This window comes from Gambusia affinis, linkage group LG23, assembly GCF_019740435.1.
Source record: "Gambusia affinis linkage group LG23, SWU_Gaff_1.0, whole genome shotgun sequence".
NCBI classification, from domain to species: domain Eukaryota; kingdom Metazoa; phylum Chordata; class Actinopteri; order Cyprinodontiformes; family Poeciliidae; genus Gambusia; species Gambusia affinis.
In genome coordinates this window covers 16588369-16602069 of record NC_057890.1, presented here as the reverse complement: position 1 = coordinate 16602069, position 13701 = coordinate 16588369, and the positions used below count along the sequence as shown (strand labels likewise).

At 38.0% G+C, this 13701-nt stretch overlaps 3 protein-coding genes across 3 annotated transcripts; 1 reads left to right on the top strand and 2 right to left on the bottom strand.

Moving 5' to 3' along the window:
• Positions 1-1881: 1881 nt before the first annotated feature.
• Positions 1882-3433, bottom strand: atp6v1f (ATPase H+ transporting V1 subunit F). Its single transcript, XM_044108766.1, has 2 exons — positions 3263-3433; positions 1882-2302 (listed from the first exon to the last, which is right to left on the bottom strand). The coding sequence occupies exons 1-2, from the start codon at positions 3418-3420 to the stop codon at positions 2101-2103; spliced, it is 360 nt and encodes a 119-aa protein (XP_043964701.1). The 5' UTR covers positions 3421-3433; the 3' UTR covers positions 1882-2100.
• A 21-nt stretch (positions 3434-3454) lies between these two features.
• Positions 3455-5069, top strand: lamtor4 (late endosomal/lysosomal adaptor, MAPK and MTOR activator 4). Its single transcript, XM_044108768.1, has 4 exons — positions 3455-3585; positions 3684-3767; positions 4690-4807; positions 4888-5069. Exons 1-4 carry the CDS (start codon positions 3583-3585, stop codon positions 4983-4985), a joined length of 303 nt encoding a protein of 100 aa, XP_043964703.1. The 5' UTR covers positions 3455-3582; the 3' UTR covers positions 4986-5069.
• Positions 5070-6157: 1088 nt separating this feature from the next.
• LOC122826644 (ADP-ribosylation factor 4) lies at positions 6158-12102 on the bottom strand. Its single transcript, XM_044108765.1, has 6 exons — positions 11848-12102; positions 10510-10590; positions 9110-9219; positions 8970-9041; positions 8771-8896; positions 6158-6642 (listed from the first exon to the last, which is right to left on the bottom strand). Exons 1-6 carry the CDS (start codon positions 11912-11914, stop codon positions 6556-6558), a joined length of 543 nt encoding a protein of 180 aa, XP_043964700.1. The 5' UTR covers positions 11915-12102; the 3' UTR covers positions 6158-6555.
• Positions 12103-13701: the final 1599 nt, after the last annotated feature.

Here is a 13701-nt window from a genome sequence, read left to right as displayed (position 1 = left end):
ATCAGTTTTGTGTTGTTCATTTATAACCCCTCAATGTTCGGCTCAGGTTCAATAGGTTGACTTCACAAGGTTCCCTGTATTTATTCTAACAAAAGAGGAAATTAAATTGGTGGTTAACATCAGTCCTGCAGCTTCAGCCCCACAATTACAGACAGCAACAGAGGAAAGGGCTGATTGTGATCGTACTTAACATAAATGTATATCATTAATCTACATAACTAATCTCACCTTTAACATTACTAAATCACACGTGTAAAAGTCAAAGATAAAGCAAACTACAAAGGAATAATTCCCAATGAGCTGTTAGCAGCAGCAGTTAGTAGCAGTTAGCAGTAAAATTAAACATAGCTAAAATGGACAACATTAATAATGACAGCAGTTAAAAACATAGAAAACACAACAAAATTACTATGAAACACAGTATATTATTAAATTTGTCTAAAATATGTGTGAAAATATAACATTTCTAAAGAAAACACAGCGGTTAGTTACCAAGGGGGAGGAACCTGCAGTTATTGGTTGCCATGGTAACCACCAACCGTCAAGAGCAGCGTAACAAAACTTAAAACACCGATAAAAATCTGAAGAAATAACTTCTTGTCTAAAATAAATTTATTCAAAAAATAAATAAAATTTTGACAAACCTCACATCTGTAATACTGTTAAAATGAAACCCTGTTACACACACTGTAATAGAATAGAAGATATTTTATTCATTCCCAATGAAAAATTAATCGAGTGCATTATTTTTGATTGAGAACAGTTTGTACTTTCTGATATTGTGACAAACCTTTAAGAAGAAATAGTTCCTGTTTGGCCTCTGCTGGACTGAAGATCCTGGGGTTGCACAACACTTCAGCATCAGTTTCCTGTCCTCCATTGAGGGTCAGCTCATGTTTTTCTGAACTTCAGCTGAAGGACAGAAGCTTAATGATGAAGTTCCTTTGTGTTGGTGTTCTCAGTACTAGTTTTTATTTTGTCTGGACCTGGTCCTGCTTCAATCATTACTATTTCACAAGGATTAATGAAGGAAAAGTAATTTCCCAAGCCAGTTCACTCCAGGGTAAGAGTATCTAAACAGGATCATTAATTTTTTTTTTAACAAACCTTGTTAAGAGTGGTAAAAAAAAGTGTCTTCACACCAAAGAGTACTTCAGCATTACTTTTTGAAGATTATACCCACATAAATCAAGTCTTTTTGGAGAAAACCTTAATTATTAAGCATGGTGGTGGAGGAATTATGATTTGATAACTGTGTAGTCAGATCTCAAAAGTTCAGTATCTTTTATAAAACATGTTTTGTTAAAACTGACACAATGTAGTGACAATATGGTATGAGACAAACTATCAGTGAATAAATATCCTCTGCCTAATCCCAGTGCCAATGAGAAACAGCCAATCAGAGCCAGGAGGCAGGTCTTAGTGCTGTCAATCACTCTGAGTGATTGCTGTGAGATTAGTTAGCATAGTTAGCAAAGGGAGTGCATAAATGGTTTTCCAGTAACAGTGGCTTGTTTTTCCACCATTAGCACATTTTTATCAGCAGTACATGAGGATGATTGACAGCACTAAGACCCGCCTTCTGGCCGTGATTGGTTGTTGCTGGTTGAAAATGGTTCAATAATTCAGACAGAAATAACAGTCAGAGGAGGTGGAGGAGATGGATCCTTTCACAGATTATCTGTCCCGTAACATACTGCCTTGACATGGTGACAGTTTTAACAAATATGGAAAAACTTATTTTTGTAAAAGTTAAATACTGCGGCTTTAAAGGAGTTAAGAATATTACATGTACTGATCAAAATAAATGAGTTTGTTTAGAAAAGAATTTTTAAGCGCAGTTGATATGTTACCTTCTCTCACAAAATATAAACAATGAACTCCACAATCACAAATATATTTTATTAATTCCAACATCTGTTACAATTTTATAAGTTAACACATCTGCACAAACACTGATGGGAGGAGAACAACTGCAGAAATACACACACACAAAAAAAACAAGACGACACTCAGTCACATGAAGACTGAGCATCCAGTTCCTGGAAATCTCAGACGACATGCCAGCGGATCAACACACTCAGCTCGTTTATCAGCCGTTTATCGGAAATCCTCTGCGGAAAACATGCCCTTGGCCCGGCGCAGGATGGAGTCCTTGGATGCGTCATACGGATGCTCTTTGGACGGGATCTCCAGCACCGCCGGGATCGACTGCATGTGGGCGTCGATGGCGTGCCGGATCATCTCAGCGATAAACTGGTTGATCAGAATGATGGCGATGTCGTTCCGCGCCAGCAAGCTCCTGCAGGAAGAAACAAATGTCCAAACAATTCAAATAAGAGGAACTAATTTAGATCTATGAATCTGTTCAAATGTAAAAAAAAAAATCTCTTCACAGCCAAGAATCAGATTTAAGTCGGGAATCTTAGTTCAAGACCAAGTTCAGAATTAGAAATCCATTCAAGAATTAGTCATTTGTTCAAGAATTTAAAAAACCCCTAAGATTCAGAATCAGATTTCAGTCAGGAAGATTGTATGCAGAATTAGGAATTTGTTCAAGAATCAGCTCAGAGTAGGTAATCTGCTCAAGAATAACAGATTCAAAGTCAGGAATCTGTTCAGGAAGTTGGAATACATTCATTGAATTTTTAAAATAAATAACTGAAATAATAAAACACTTTCATTGCACTGTTATTTTTGACTCTGAAGGTATTCCATACCCATGTTGCGCCAAAATCCTTAGGAAATCATTTTACTTTGACAACCAAATGGAAAAAATATAATCAGAACAATGCAATATCAGACGAATATTTACAATACTACCAATACATAGAATGAGGTCATTCTGATTGAACATAAAGCTTTATATGTGATCAACAATCAATTAATCTTAAAAAGTGTTTCATTTTGAAGAGAGTCTGGTATAAATAACAAACATGCTAGCATTTTGGTTAAATTTACAGTTTTCATTTATGTGTCGTAATTAATATAATTATAGACTCTCTTCCAAATTACACCAAAAAAACAGATTATAGAAACTAAAATCATTAAAACATGAAGTGTATGAGTTGGGGAGGAGCTTGTGGGCCCGAACCACAAGCCACTCCAGATTCCATTCAGGATTTTACATATTTAATATTCTCATCAACAATGTTGTCTGATTATTGTTGATTACACCTGAAGTCTATTTTAATTTTGTATAAATTTAAAATGAGAGGTTTCTGGTGTGTAGATGTGAGTATAACAGTGTATCGGGCCTCACTTGAACGTCTCCTCGATCTCCGCGATGCTCGTGTCCTTCTCCACCACCAGGAAGTTCGGCTTTCGGTTCTTGTTCAGCTCCCCGATTCCACCGAGCAGAAAGCCCGTCACCGTGTCTTCGTCCCCGATCACGGCGATCAGTTTGCCTCGACCCGCCATAGCCAGCTGCTTTGGTCCAGTAGCACCACGGAGAGACGGTTCGGATCAGCAGGCTTGATCATGTGAGCTGGTGCGTCAGTGGTCACGTGAGGGTCACGCAGCGGCAGCAAGCGGAAGTGAAGCTGCAGTTTGGACAACAGACCGGAGCAGAGAACGTACAGTATGGTGAGGGTTTAAACTTCATATTTTCTGCGTTTTGTTTCTTTGGAAGCTGATGAGACGTTCACAGAAGCCTTTTTTTGTTTGGTTGTTTTTTTTTCCAGGCCACGGCGGCTCTGACTGCGGGTCTGGAGCGGATTCCAGACCAGCTCGGGTACCTGGTCATCAGTGAGGACGGAGTTCTGGCTGTGAGTTTGGGGAAGAACACGAGTTTCTCCACCTTTAACCACTTATTCAAAGTACAGAACACAGTGTATAGAAAACCAAAAGTGCCAGATTTCTCTATCGACATCTTCTACAGCAAGCTGATTGAAACATGGTTGAAAATAAAGCAACGTTTTGTGGCAATGTGATTCTGAAATTAACTTTTTGTTGGAAAACTTGCAACCAGGTAGACTTAGGCTTAAAATTGATTTAGAAATTTAGGTGTTTGTTAGAAAACAGTGTTGCATAATGTGGGAAACGTAAATTACTCACAACATTAACATTTAAACTTACTGATGTGTTGAGGAAATCCAGGAGAGATGTTCCCACGAATTCAGCTCAAAAATTATTAAAATATTATGCAAAAACAAAAAAACAAAAAATCTTACTAATTTCAGAAAGTGAAACTATGTATTGCAGTCACCCTCAGAAAATAAAAATAATAAAATTACGAGAATAAAGTAAAACTGTCTAGAAATAAATGATAATACTATGAATTCTGGCATTATTTTGACTTCCTTTTTGTATTATTAGTTTATTCAAATACATTTTGAATTATAATTATATTTTATATTTAATTATATTTTTTCTTAAATTTTATCTATTTATTAAAACAGACATATTTCAAGCTTTGATTTCTTTTCATTTTGATAATTATGCCTTTTGTGTTTTGTGATTTTTGTATATATAATTTATTTTCTGGTGACTGTTTTATAAAGGAATGGTTTGAAGTTACATTTTAGTTTTTTAAAAAGTGTCTGTGACATCTTTATTTAAAACAATTTACTATAGTGACATTTTTCCAACATTGTACTCCCATACTTTGTTGACAGCATCGGCTGTTGGAAAGCAATGCTAATCCGCCTCGATAAAGGCTGGTTCTGACAGAACTCCTCACCTGTTCAGTCTGCAGGTGAGCTGGAGAACGATGAGCACACTGCAGGTGTGATGATGCAGATGGTCCGGACGGCCTGCCGCTTCCGGTTATCCGGCTCAACAGACGCGCCGTTCAAACGCATGTCAGGTAACAAAGACGCTCGCTTTCACCAGAGAGAGATCTGATTGGCTCAGCAGCTAACCAGCCTGCGCGCTTGATGTTTGCAGTAATCCTGGAGGATTTTGTGTACGTAGTGACGATTTCAGGTCAGAAAGTGTTTGTGGTCAAACGTCAGAACAACCAGCATGAACCAATCAACGTGTAGAACGTCAACCGGAGCGAAGGCGATGGCGTCATTTTGTGATTTATTTTTGTTTATGTTGTCTGTAAAATAAAGTTTGAAACTTGATCTTCTGCTTTCACTGCCAGTTTTCTGTGGAAATTTAAATGAGATCCTGAATCAAGTTACTGATGAAATTTATGTAGAAGTTCCAGAATAACTCTCAGGGACTGACTGTCGCCTAATGATGGAAAAATAGCTCATTTTTTATATATTTTCCCTTTGGTGAGCTTTAAGAAATGTCTTAATCACTTCTCAATAGTTTTTAGGGATTTTAGTTTATCTTGGTTGCTTTTCATAAAGTCCTTATAGCTTAGCATAATCTGAGCAGACACATATCAGAGCAGCTGATTCTTACTTGAACCAGTTCCTGTTTTAGAAGATTCTTCCTTTTGAACTGATTCTTTTAAAACTGACTTTCTTTGAACTTATTCCATCCATCCATTTTCTGTTGACCCTTGTCCCTAATGGGGTCGGGATGGTTGTTGATTCCTCTCCAGCTACGTTCTGGGCGAGAGGCGGGGTCACCCTGGACCCCAGTCTGAAATTATTCTTATTTTTTTTAAATATCCTTTGAACCGATTCCTGGGTTTCGACATTTTTCTTTGAGCCAGTTCTTTTTTGAAGATTCTTCTGAGCTGAATGTTTCTTCACTCTAAACTTATCTTTTTGAGCAGGTGCTTCCTTTGAACCAGTTCCTGTTTTTCTATTTCCTCCTCATTCTTCTACTCAATCCATATCCTGAACAAACGTAACTCCAAGTGAATTAATGAAATTGTTCAGATTCTTGATCAACTGATTCCTAATATTGAAAGTTTGAACTGATTCCTTGGTTCTTAGATTATATCATAATCTTCTGATGCACCAATCCCATGCAGGGTTTGTTCAAACTCTCCTTAAATGAGCTGCTTTTAGTTAAAACCACATATGGGATCATTTGCAAATCAAAATTGGTTCTGATTATTGATCAGCAAGATAATTACTGAAAAATCCTATTTTTTTCTGTTCATTAAATGGAATAAACTCTTGACTATATTTAGTCCACAGATGCTAAAACAACCTGTGTGCATCGTTTCATCCTTGGAATTTTTAAAAAAAAATCAAAAGAGGGTCAAAGGTCAAGGTGAAATTTAGTGAAAAAGTTTGCACTAGAGAGATTTGAGAAGAAAAAAAAACCTTTATTGCATCGTTGCGTCTGTGTTTCTTCCTCTTCACACTGATAAGGAATGAGGAGGCCGTCAGGTCGGCTCTGTGGAATGAGTCACATGACCAGGTAACTGTCACCTGTCGTAAGCCCCGCCCCCTTTCCCTACAACATCCTGTCACATGATCTGGAGTTAAAACAGATTAAAACAAAACAAACAGACCTAACAAACAATAGAAGAGGATGATGGGAAACCAGGTGAGCTCAGAGTCCATGACATCACTTCCTCCTACAGATACATTTATAATTTAAAAAAAAAACAACAACCCAGAAACAGTCCTGTGAAATTCTCCTCATCCTCCCTCCTCGGTTTGTACACGGTGACATCATCCTGCTGCTTCCTGTGGGCGTCTAGCGTTTCGACAGCTCATTGGACAGCCAGTCCAGACCCTCGTAGAGACCCGTCCCCTGAGTGGCGCAGGTGGCCTGGACGTGCCACTGGAACCAGAAACAAACCCATCAGAACCAGAATCCATTCACCGTTAAAGCTGCCGTTTGTGCCTTTTATTAAAACCTGATTTTTACTTATTTGTTAAAATTGTGACGGTTTAAAATGAGGAAGGAATCTGAAAAGATTCATCTTTACTTCCTCCCTGAGCCAGTGGGTGGGTCTTACCGCTGTCAACCAGCATCATGTACACTCTGCTCAATGTGCTAAGGGTGGAAAAACGTCTTAAACCATTTATTGACAGTTATCAGTGGACATGCTAACTAGCCTTAGCATTCACAACAGGCTAAGCTAGCTGCAACGTAGCAGTCTGAGATGCAAATCTTTCACTATTGATTTGACTCCAACTTTGAGGGTCACGATTTGATGCAGAAACCAATTTTTCTATTCAAACAGCCAAGAGATCCTGTTTAAATTATGTGACTGATGAGAAGAAAAGACGATGAAAACAAAAACATTTATTTAAACAATTCAAATGGTTTCCATAGTGTATCGAATCTGTTTATATTGTAGCAAAAACAGGTTTGTGAATAATATTCTGTAACTTAAATGACCAGCATCAGGTTAGCTTAGCTGACTGCCTTTTTTTTTTTAATTACACAACAAAAGTATCACAGAATTATTCAAAATATAAATTTACAAAAAATTAAGTAACTAATCTCGGTTTTTGAATTGATTCAGAATTCCCAGGACCTGCACCTCTAAAAGAGCAGAGCACAAAGGGTGATTGTCAGCATTAAGACCCGCCTCCTGGCTCTGATTGGTTGATTCTAGTTAGAACTGGGAGCACTGGGAGAATACTGAGGAACTCAATTTTTTCCACAGATTATCTGTCTCATAACAAACTGTTTCAACAAATATGTAAAAATAAATTAAAGTTACATACTGCAGCTTTAAGAAACGCAGCATACTATACATTTCTAACAGGAAATACAAATAAGGACAACTCTCACTACTGAAGCGCTAACAGAACTCGCAAAAATATTACAGCAGAACATATAAAAAATGCTAGAAAAAAAAGTGGCTCTTTGTAACACTTCAATAAAAAGTGTTTCAAAAAGTCCTGTCACAAGAGGAAGGAAAGACGTGAAATGTTGGTTGCATCATTTCTGCCAAAAGGGATAGAAAACAGTTTTATTGCACAAACAACCAAATTTCTAACACTCTGAATTAGAGAATAACTGCCAAAGCTTCAAATAATCTGTAGGAGACATGAACTGGAGAGATTTGTGTTTTGTGTCACATTTTACCAGGTGTGTAATGCACATTATAGCCACCAGGAGGCAGAAGTCTCAACTAGCGCTGAAGAAATGGAATAATGTGTTTAAACGTCACAATGACAAGTTTTACTGGACGATTAACTGTCCCAGAAACTCTTGTAATAAATTGTATTATTATTTTGAGACCATTTTTAAGTAATATATTAATAATGACATAATAATTCAATCTCGCCCTCCAAAAGAATGATAAACTTTAATTTTCAACAGGACTGGAAGATATTTTGATAGCTCTGGGTTTGTGGCAATAAGATAAAAATGATTATTTATAACATTTAATAAATAATAATGTGAAAAAAGTGTTTCAGATGACAGGAAAAAAAACTAATTGCTTAAATGAGCTAAATACTCACTGAAACTAGGAGTTATTTCAGTTAATAGATTTTTTAATTTAAGCTTTTTCTACAAAATATTAAAAATTTATTAAAACATACAAATAATTAAATTAAAACTAAATCTAATCTAATTTATTGCCTAAAATGCAGCAGAGCATTCCTTTAGTGAATGATTGATCATTTGTAGCGATGATTGGCATCTTAATGCCAATACAATGTAGGGATTATTTTATGGATTACCTGATTAATAATTGGATAGCAAAATGTGCTAATTTGAGTTTTTCTTTATAGAATATAAACAAAATGAAACTTTTCAGTAAAATTGTTTTTTTTGTTTTTGTTTTGGCTGCTCTGAATGTGTCGTTTCAGCAGATGACCTTTCTTGAGTCTGATTAATCGTAAAATAGTTGACGATTATTTCAATAATCGATTACTCTCTATACCATCCTATGCTAAGCTTCCCACAGCTCCTGTTCTGCAGGTGGTGATTGTAAACCCATCCTTACGGTTCTGCTGCGCAGGCTGTGCAGGCCCAGTTTGTCGGTGAGTTCGCTGACCCCCATGGCGTTGGGAAGATCCTGTTTGTTTGCAAACACCAGAAGGACGGCGTCCTTCAGCTCATCTTCCTGGATCTGAGGGAGACGGAGTCATGTGACCTGTGATGTCATCGATGACAGATCATGTCCAGATCTACTGATCACTCACCATCTTGGAGAGTTCCTCCGCCGACTCGGCCACTCTCTCTCTGTCGTTGCTGTCCACCACGAAGATCAGACCCTGCAGGAGAAGAACCGGGTCAGAACGTCGGTAGCCGCAGTTTGAGCCTGCGCCTGCGGGGGGCGTACCTGCGTGTTCTGGAAGTAGTGCCTCCACAGAGGTCGGATCTTGTCCTGGCCGCCGACATCCCACACCGTGAAGCAGATGTTCTTGTATTCCACCGTCTCCACGTTAAAACCTGAAACAGGCAGCCGTTAGCGAGCGCCAGGTCAGGTCAACGTTTCCGTTGACTGTAGAACTAAATCAGCTTAGTGGCAACACGCCAATTTCGATGGAAAGTCTTTGCACCAGGATGAGGTTTTATTCGACTGTATTGAGATTGGTGCATTTTGCTAAATTGCAATTGCCTGGAACGTTGCTGGAGGCACCAGCACCCTTCCAACCCCACTAGGGACAAGGGTTGGGAGGGATCCAGAAAGTAAGTCAATGAGTGATTGAGTGAGTAAGTCGGTCGATGGATGGATGGATGGATGGATGGATGGATGGAAACCCTTGTTTCACAACACAGAAGTTATGTAATCAACAACTGGATGTTACTACTGGCAAAAACGACAAAGAAGACAACAGGAAGTGGTCGGAGGATGATGTTTTTAATGAATAAACTTATTCACATGATTATGTTTATATTTCTTATTTAATTGAAACAATTGCAATTGCACAATTGTGTTTTTTCGACATTAGGGGAATACTGACAAAGGTTTGCACTTTTTTTGTGATAACAACAGAGCTAGTCTCTCACTGAGTGCATGCAGTGAAATGGTCTTTAAAACACCAGGTTGGGGAAAAGAGTTTCCATTTACACAGATGACGCTCTATTTATTCCTGAAGATATTAAATCCAGAAAAGAATCCACATTTTGCTAAAATGTCACAATAAGTTGGAAACCTTTTGTTTGGTTCGATAAACTTTCTACATTTAAGGCTTTTCTGCAAGGCCCTGCTCTTTGTTTGGATGACTAGCCCCTCTGGTTTGGGGAGTTATGATGCGTAACCATGGCAACATGGTATCGTTTTTTACCATTGGGAGCAGCTGATTAGCATCTGAAAAACTCAAACAATACCTGATCGGCAACCCAAAACCCAGAGGAGTTGAAAATGAGGCTTCATGAAGGCAGAACAGTGAGAAGTCAGTCAGACGCAGATTAAAACGGCAAGAGCAAAAGCAAACGAGGTGGATCCACTCATATCAATGGAAAGTTTAGTGGAAGGTAAAAGTGAATATAAAGCAGGGCTGATTTGGAAATGAATGTTCCAGAGTATGAACAAATAGAGAACTGAAGTCAGGTTGATTTGGTTGGTTACTGATACTCCTGATCCGATTCTGTCCTAACGGACAAAAATAAACCCTGAAGTTCATGAAGGTACAACGCAGTAACAACAAATTCTTCCAATAATCAATATTTCATCTCATCACCCCTCCCCCTTTGACTTTTGAGCATTTAGCTGCTGGCATGACGATCTGAACTCACCGATAGTTGGGATGGTGGTGACGATCTCTCCGAGTTTCAGTTTGTACAGGATTGTTGTTTTTCCAGCTGCATCCAGACCCACTGAAACAAGCAAAGGCAGAACATTTCTGATTACTTACACTGATCATTTGGCTCATATTTACTGGTGTTTAAATAACACATATGTTAAGTCATCACCCACACCCTTCCACAAAAACAACTATATTATTTTAGCCAACTTAAATGGCCATTTATGTAACAAGAATAATTTAGACCAAACACTGACTCCTGTTGGACACCACAGGAAATGCACAAACATATTGATGATCAGATCTACTTCATCTTATGTAACTTTTCACCCTGAAAACTCAGTATTTTTAAAATATTTGCAACTAATTTTTTACTTTTCTTTAAATCCATCAGTTACTGAATAGACAGAGACACAAATCCAGAATAACAGAAAAGCATCCAGAAACAACAACAATTCACCCAGAACTAAACCTTCTTACTGCAAGGCAAGCTGTTGCTGTTACTTTCAGGAAACTGGACTCAGTTTCCTGAAAGTAATAAAAACACCACATAAAAACAAAACCCATCCGCAACTTTATTATGGTTAAACAATATATATTTAGAGATATTGTCCAGATCTTCGACTCGCAAAACTAGCTATAAAATAAATATAAATCGTAATGCAAGTGGATTAAGAAAATACTCCAGACCAATAGTCTGGATCCTCTGATATTATGACATTACTGATTATTATTATTACTGATTATCAGCGGATCCTGACTATTGGGAGATCAACTCAAAACTGGAACCAGTCTCAAACAAATGGACACAAGCAACCCGAAGTGGATCCAGTCCAACACAACTGGATCAACAGACTAAGAGTAACTGAAGTTTCTTCATTTTATGGATGAATGACAGAACTGGATCAATAAAAGAGAAAAATTATACAAAGTCATAAAGATAAAGTAGATTGCTATTTCTGAAAGCAAAAAAAAACTACACAGAAACTAAGAGAACTGTCTCTAAAACTGACAGCAACTTGATTCTAATTATTTCTGACTGGATCAGAAGATTAATAGAAAAAGACTAACTGAGTCGGACAGTTTTAACAGATCTACCACTCCTTCCGTTTAGCTCTGACCGTTAGCGTCTGCTAACTAACTTAGATTTGATTTGATCCGTTTTCTTTAAAAGTCGCAGTAAAACATAGATCAGCACGAACGTAAACCGGGTGGCAGGGTAACGTGTGACCGTTGAAAAGCAGCAGTACTGCTGTAGAGTTCGCTTTCAGCCAGCCGCCGGTACTGGCCCGGTCAGATGGGAGCTAGTTAGCCTAGCAGCTGCGCTTACCCATCAGTATCCTCATCTGTTTCTTCCCGAACAGCCTGGAGAACAGAGACGAGATGGTCAGACCCATTTTTAATAAACAACGTCTTCCAGAGAGGCAGCCTTGGTCGATGACAAGCCGAGGGTGGGAGCTTTTAGGCGCTTAGCCCGCTGAGGCTGCTGTCAGAACCGAATAACAGGCGTAGAAGAACCGGATCAGATAGAACTGTGGGCGCTGCTCCTCCTTGGTGCCACGTCCAGGCCAACGCGGAATAAATGACGTCACGACTTTGAAACAACTTTATTAACAACTCCAAGAACAATGATGCGTTTGGGTCCCCAGGAAAAAAGGAAGACATAAAAATTCTGTTCTCACAAATTAGATATTTTAGCTGTTAATGTCTGATACAACGGGGTAAAAATAAAAACTTTGAGTTGACTGAAAATCAGTGTGAAAAAAACCGATTATATGAGCCACACACATTTTTCTTTTAAAATTTGAACCCTTTTTATATTTTTTAGCAATTTATTTAGTCATTATTTACTATATATCTTCAATAGCTTCCAGATCAGACTAATTGACTCATTGACTCAAAATCAGTGTGAAATTGTTCTACTAGACTGGTAGACTAATTTTTATTATTATTATTTATAAATATAAAATTTTCCCCATAATTTTATACATATACATAGTTATAGTTAAATTAAAGTTAAACATCAGAACTATAGGAAGTTTATGATTTGCATTGAAACTAAAACCAAACTGAACATTTAATTAAGATCTGCTGCCTTATAGTTATGTAAACTTACTACGGATAAAGAAAAATGTATTTCAGAAGGACTGACTGTGCTTTTTAAAGTAAGCAGTTTATATATATATACAGTTTTAGAAACTCGTCTCTAAAACTGTATAAGAGATAACTGTATTGTTCTTTGAAAAGTGTAGCTTTTTAAAACTTTGAATTATTTTGTAGCATATAAATACAAGATTAAATACTATAATATTCTAAAACTATATTGGGAGTAAACTAGGCATAGTGCTATTTACATTATCTTTATTAGAGGTTGAGATTTGGGGAGGTTTTACGGGTTTAAAATCTGGCAACCAACCTGAATGGCGCCAAATTTGTTGTTTATGAGTGTGAGGCGCAAGCATCACGCTTGATAAAAATTTGGCATCCACGTCATCACAAAAAATAATGACGCCAGTTGACCAGTGCGGCCTGGTAGTCATAAACTCTGCAACCCGGATTGAAAATGATCTTTTCTAATCGCCTAACAAGCCGAGTTTTCTTGGACTCCCAGCCTAAAAACTCAAAATTTTAGCCGCTCTGTCTGAAATCGTCTCCGTGTTATCGAGGCCTAATATGACGCCATGTACTTGACCTGCTGAGAATAAGCTACTGAGGGCGAGTAGGCTGCGGGAGCGCCATATTTGAAATAGGTACGTTGATTATTTGATAATTTATTTTTCGGAAACTTTATTCAAAGTTGTTTGCTTTATCCCTGATGAAGTTATTGACGCCATTTTTACAGTTTAAACGGAGCAGCAGAGGAGGGGCGACCGAGCGACCATGGCGTTTCAGCGGCGGTTTGTTTGTTTGGTTGCTGGCGTCCCTGAGGAAGAAAATGGCGTCTGGAACTAGCAACTGATTGATAATGGGTATCTTGGGTGATCGACAGTGAAGCTGAGGACCGCTTCAAGCACTCGACTCATCAAAGGTAAATTAAGTCAAGCTTCTTTTCGACCCGTCATGTCTTCTGCGGGTTTGATGCTAAGCTTTGCTGGTTTGGTTTGATTCTCTGCTGCGAGTCAATGAGCTAAGAAGGATTCTGTGGTTGCAAATCATTTTGTCTTTAGGGTTTTTTTGGTTTTTT

What these genes read in the sequence shown, in the direction of transcription:
- lamtor4 (XM_044108768.1), top strand. An exon ending in GTGAGGACGGAGTTCTGGCT is followed by an intron (nt 3,768 to 4,689) that starts GTGAGTTTGGGG and finishes TCACCTGTTCAG; the next exon opens with TCTGCAGGTGAGCTGGAGAA. An exon ending in GCCGTTCAAACGCATGTCAG is followed by an intron (nt 4,808 to 4,887) that starts GTAACAAAGACG and finishes TGATGTTTGCAG; the next exon opens with TAATCCTGGAGGATTTTGTG.
- LOC122826644 (XM_044108765.1), bottom strand. Translation starts at nt 11,914, where the DNA reads ATGGGTCTGACCATCTCGTCTCTGTTCTCCAGGCTGTTCGGGAAGAAA. An exon ending in ACTACTTCCAGAACACGCAG is followed by an intron (nt 9,042 to 9,109) that starts GTACGCCCCCCG and finishes CTTCTCCTGCAG; the next exon opens with GGTCTGATCTTCGTGGTGGA. An exon ending in ACAGCCTGCGCAGCAGAACC is followed by an intron (nt 6,643 to 8,770) that starts GTAAGGATGGGT and finishes TTCTGGTTCCAG; the next exon opens with TGGCACGTCCAGGCCACCTG.
- atp6v1f (XM_044108766.1), bottom strand. Translation starts at nt 3,420, where the DNA reads ATGGCGGGTCGAGGCAAACTGATCGCCGTGATCGGGGACGAAGACACG. An exon ending in GAGATCGAGGAGACGTTCAA is followed by an intron (nt 2,303 to 3,262) that starts GTGAGGCCCGAT and finishes TTCTTCCTGCAG; the next exon opens with GAGCTTGCTGGCGCGGAACG.